Source organism: Miscanthus floridulus, chromosome 12, assembly GCF_019320115.1.
Source record: "Miscanthus floridulus cultivar M001 chromosome 12, ASM1932011v1, whole genome shotgun sequence".
NCBI lineage: Eukaryota > Viridiplantae > Streptophyta > Magnoliopsida > Poales > Poaceae > Miscanthus > Miscanthus floridulus.
This window is the reverse complement of record NC_089591.1, coordinates 7820072-7825542: the sequence shown is the minus strand read 5'-3', so window position 1 is coordinate 7825542 and position 5471 is coordinate 7820072. Positions and strand designations below refer to the sequence as shown.

Sequence of the window (5471 nt, the reverse complement as noted above, 5' to 3'; positions counted from 1 at the left end):
ACTTTGTAGTTCTTCTTATGGTGTCCTGGCTATGGATGACCTCGTCGAGGGTGAACGATGTCACGACTGTCATAGGGTGTGACTCAAAGTAGTGGTGTAGCTTTCTCTTGGTGATGAGGACGGTGTAGAGGAGTTTCTGGATTTGGGAGTAGCAGGTTTTGGAGTCGGATAGTACCTCGCTGATGAAATATACAAGGTGTTGCACCTTGAAGGTGTGCCCCTCTTCTTCCCGTTCTACTACTAAGGCGGCACTAACCACTTGTGTGGTGGCCGCTATGTATAGTAGGAGGGATTCTCCATTGCTTAGAGGAACTAGGACCAGGGGTTTTGTTAGAAATAGCTTGACCATGTCAAGCGCCTCCTGGGCCTTGGTTGTCCACTTGAAGCGGTCGGCTTTCTTCAGGAGTCGATAAAGGGGGAGTCCTCATTCGCCGAGGCATGAAATGAATTGGCTGAGGGCGGTGAGGCACCCTGTGATCCACTGAACCCCCTTTATGTTCTGGGTCGGGCCCATCCTTGTGATGGCTGAGATTTTCTCCGGGTTGGCTTCGATGCCACGCTCGGAGACAATGAAGCCGAGCAGCATGCCCCTCGGGACCCCAAAAACACACTTTTTGGGATTGAGTTTGATGCCATTTGCCAGTAGTTTTGCAAAGATTCGTTCAAGGTCGGTGACAAGGTGGTCAGCCCATTTGGACTTAACTACGATGTCGTTGACGTAGGCCTCAACGGTCCGCCCGATGAGGTCCCCGAAGCAGTTGAGCATACAGTGCTGGTAAGTTGCCCTAGCGTTTTTTAGACTGAACGGCATTGAAATGTAGCAGAATGATCCGAAGGGGGTGATAAAAGACATCGCGAGCTGGTCGGACTTTTTCATCGTGATCTGGTGGTAGCCGGAGTATGCGTCAAGGAAGCAGAGGGTTTCGCACCCTGAGGTAGAATCAACTATTTGGTCTATGTGTGGCAAAGGAAACAGGTCCTTCGGGCACGCCTTGTTGAGGCCTGTTTAGTCGACACACATCCTCCATTTCCTGCTCTTCTTTCACACAAGAATGTGATTTGCTAACCACTCTAGGTGGTGTACTTCCCTGATGAACCCGGCAGCCAACAATTTTGCTATCTCTTCACCGATGGCCCTACGTTTTTCCTCGTCAAAGCGGCACAGGCATTGCTTCACTGGCTTGGAGCCTAGGTGGATTTTCAAGGTATGCTCGGCGACCTCCCTCGAGATGCCTGGCATATCCAAGGGTTTCCACGCAAAGATGTCTTTGTTATCACGGAGGAAGTCGACGAGCGCGCTTTCCTATTCGGAGGAGAGCGCGGTTCCGATGTGGACCTTTTTGCCCTCAGAGCTGCTGGGGTCCATGAGGACCTCCTTGGACCCTTCCATTGATTCAAACGATCTAGATGACCTCTTTGCATTGGGCACTTCTTCAATGACTTCCTCCCTGAGGGTGGCGAGCTCTTTGGAGGCGATGACTACTATGGCGTGGCGGCAACATTTGACTTCGCACTCGTAAGCACGACAGAAGGAGGTGCTGACGGTGACGACCCCGTGGGGACCTGGCATCTTTAGCTTGAGGTATGTATAGTTGGGGACGGCTATGAACTTCGCATAGCATGGATGTCCTAGGATGGCGTGGAAGGTTCTAGGGAATCCTACCATGTCAAAAGTGAGGGTCTCAGTCCTATAATTGGACTAATTCTTGAAAGTGACGGGCAGATCGATCTGTCCTAGTGGTACGGCCTGTCTGCCAGGCATGACGCCATGGAAAGGCACTCGGATGGGGTGGAGGTTTGTTCGATTAACGCCCATCTCGTCGAGCATCTTGGCATACATGATGTTGAGGCCGCTGCCTCTGCCCATCAGTACTTTCGTGAGTCGCTTTGGGCCGATGATTGGATCGACAACAAGCGGGTACCTTCCTGGGTGTGGGATGGCATCTGGATGGTCGGTCTGGTCAAAGGTTATGGCAGATTCTAACCATCGGAGGAAGGCAGGCGTGGCCGGTCCAGCCGTATAGACCTCATGACGTGTGACCTTCTGGCGGCGCTTGGAGTCGTAGGCCGCTGATCCTCCAAAGATCATGAGGGCGCCATTCGGTGTTGGGAAGGCATCATCCTTCTCCTCGGCGTCGTCTATGGTGGGGGTAGGTTCCTTCCCCTGCTCCACTTTGTTAAGGCCTCCAGACAAGTATTTGTGCATGAGGCCACAATCCTTGTACAGATGTTTGGCCAGGAAAGCATGGTTTGGGCATGGCCCCTCGAGCATTTTCTCAAAGTGGTTCAGAGCGCCCTCCACGGGCTTCCGACCACCCTTACGGTCGACAGCGGCCATGAGCGAGTTGTCGCACCATTGCTTCTTGTTCTTTCTTTTGGTGGGACAGTTGGAGGCGCCTTCGCCGGCGTCCTCGTCCCACCTCGCCTTGCTGTCGGAACAGTCGAAGATGGCTCCGACCGCCTCCTCTCCTGAGGCATGGCTGGTGGTGATGTCCAGGAGTTCCTTGATGGTCTGCGGGCCCCTGCGCCCTAGCTTGTGAACCAAAGACTTGCAGGTTGTCCCAGATAGGAAGGCTCCTATTATGTCGGCGTCAGCAATGTTAGAGAACTCGTTGCACTACCGGGAGAAGCGTCGGATGTACCCGCGAAGGGTTTCATCGGCCTTCTGGTGGCAGTTCTTGACGTCCCATGGGTTTCTAGGGCATTTATACGTGCCCTGGAAGTTCCCCATAAAGATCTCCATCAGATCCGCCCAACTTTGAATGGCGTTGGATGGTAGGTGCTCCAACCACGCTCGTGCCGAATCGGCCAAGAATAGCGGGAGATTGCGAATAATGAAATCGTCATCACTCGCACCACCGGCTTGACAGGCAAGCCGATAGCCTTCAAGCCAAAGCCCGGGGTTTGTTTCCCCAGAATATTTAGGGATGTTGGTAGGCGATCGGTACCTTGGTGGGAAGGCAGCGTTGAGGATGTGTCGGCCGATGGCCTGAGGGCCTAGCAGGTCGAGGCTCGGGCTCCGGTCCTCGCCGCTGTCGTAATGTCCGCCGCGTCGAGGGTGGTAGCCGCGGCGGGCTCCCTCCCTTGCATTGCCATGGGTGCGCCTACGGGCGTCGATGGTGCTGCGCACGTCGCGGTCATGGCCAAGACGTTGATGTACCAGGACAGCGGTGTGCTGCCTGCCGCCTAACAGTGTATGGTGAATGGATGCGTCCTTGGTGGGGAGCATCGAGGGCGTGCGCTGGCTCGCGTCGCCGAGACAACGAGCTTTCCGCCTGCTGCGCCACCGCACGCTCGAGAAACATGCGAATTTCTCGGTGGGCCCGGCGATCCTCGGACATCGCGGCCTCTGGAAGGCCGTGTAGCAAGGCCATCGCAGCGGCGATGTTTTGGCTCGCCCAAGCAAAGTGAGGGAGGGTCCCGTTGTCGGTGAGGATTCTCTAGTGTATAGTGCGGGCCGTGGCACGCGTGCGCCCACCGTCTCCGTGGCGTTCGATCTCGCGATTGATGTCCGCGTACTCCCGGATGAGCCCTTATCCGGCCTCATCAATCTCTAGCTTGCGGGCTCTCAACTGCTCCATCCTCAAGCGAGATGGGGCGGCTACCTCTCCCCCGGTCCTACCATCAGGGTTGCTTGTCGGGGTAGCCTCTTCCCCGGAGATGCTTTCGACGCGCCCCTTGGGGGTTTGCGCCATGAAGCATTCCTAGGAAGGGTGATAGCTCCTCCTGCTAGAGTCAGAGCTGGAGGATGATCCTGGCTCCTCGGTGAGGAGCCTATGGAGAGTCTCCGTATCATGTTCAATTGCCCCCACGAACTCGCTGTCTATGGGCGGCTGAACCATGCGTAGTGCCAGAAGGTGGCTAGCGGTCGCCGCGGCGTTGCGGAGACCGAATGGAAACGTTGTCGGGGTGCTCCGCCTGTGGCGTTCCGAAGAGAGGGTGATGCAGCGAGGGGCCTCCCTGGAAGACTAGGGTCCAAGGGAGTCGCCGGGCTGGCCCTCAAGCCTCCGGTGGCTGAAGCTGATGGAAGGGAGAGACTGGACGGCCGTGTGGGCCAGCGCCAGCTCTCCTCCCAGTGTGACGATGAAATCTAGGTCACCAAAACGCATGTGTGCACCCGGGACCCAACTGATTGCGTGGTTGGCCATCCAAGGCCGGATTTGGAACGTGCAACGTCCCCTACCTGGCGCGCCAATTGTCGGTGTTTCGAACAAGCACTGGCAAGTAAATTTGTATTTATGCACATTAGGCCTAGATGGTGCGCTAAAGGACACAAGATTTATACTGGTTTGGGCTGAATGTCCCTACGTCCAGTCTGTTGCTACTCGTGTTATTAGCACCGAAAATGGTTCGTAGTAGGGGGTACAAACGGTCGAGAGAGGAACTGGTCCTAAGTCTCTGATGGAAGGGTCGAAAGGATGCCAAGAGCCTGGTAGCAGCTTGACTATGTGTAATGTGTGTTGTGTTGTCAAAAGTCCGTCCCCTTGTTGGAGGAAGCACATCCCGAAGGGGACGGCTTTACAAGTGAGAGGGAAAGGGTGCGTATGTGACCAAGCCTTGTTGTTCACGTCTTCCAAGCCTTGTTGTCCATTCTAGTGGGTACAAGATAATGGTAAGCGCCTACAATACTGTCGATGCCACTGTAGAATGTCAGGATGGCTACAGAGTACTGCTCCGCGCAGGGTATGGACTCTGGTATAGTGGTTTTGACTTATGAGCCTTGCCCAGCTTTGCTCCGCACTCTTTCTGGTTCCTATGAGTCTCCGTTGGAGGGACGCGGGGTCGGGGTCTGAACAAGCGCTGTGGGCAAGGCCTTCTGATCGGAGAGGGCGTTCGGAGGCCGAAGCGAGTGCTCCGATCCGGTGGACCCGAGGGGCCATGAAGCGGGCGCTGCTCCCTTGGGACCATAACGTGGTGACAACACATCCGTTATTTGTGGAGGACGCAAGTCCTTTCCTGGACCGTAGTGGTTGTCATATGTCTACGTCGGGTTCCATGTCCGAGGGCTGAAGACGGCACCTACAACTCTGTAGGGCGAAGAGCACGCGCCCGCAACACTATTCAGGCTCTGCTACGCCTGGAAGGGTCTAAAGCACCCATCCCATCGTTCCCTGGCAGTACTTTCCCTGCCGGGGCGCAGGGATGATCCTCGAAGCCGCGGTTGACCCGAACGTCTTGTCCTACCCTGTACCTATCATCATGAGGGAGCGGGGAGAGGTTGTTAGGCGAGACGAAACTAGTCTTCAGACATCGGGTGAGGCGAGGTCCGTCCTCGGACGTCGGGCGAGGCGGAGTATAGCCTTTATCCCTCGGGTGAGACCGAGCCCAGCCCTCGGGGGTCGGACGAGGCGGAGTCTAGCCCTTAGCCCTCGGGCGAGGCGGAGCTGGCCGAAGGGCGTCGAGCGAGACGGAGTCTAGCCCTTAGCCCTCGGGCGAAGCAGAACTGGCCCATGGGCGTCGGGCGAGGCGGA

General features: G+C 56.2%; 1 protein-coding gene across 1 annotated transcript; it reads right to left on the bottom strand.

Annotated features, from left to right (window-relative positions):
• Nucleotides 1-1303: 1303 nt before the first annotated feature.
• LOC136495524 (uncharacterized) lies at nt 1304-1666 on the bottom strand. Its single transcript, XM_066491433.1, has one exon. The coding sequence runs from the start codon at nt 1664-1666 to the stop codon at nt 1304-1306; it is 363 nt and encodes a 120-aa protein (XP_066347530.1).
• Between the last annotated feature and the right edge of the window lie 3805 nt (nt 1667-5471).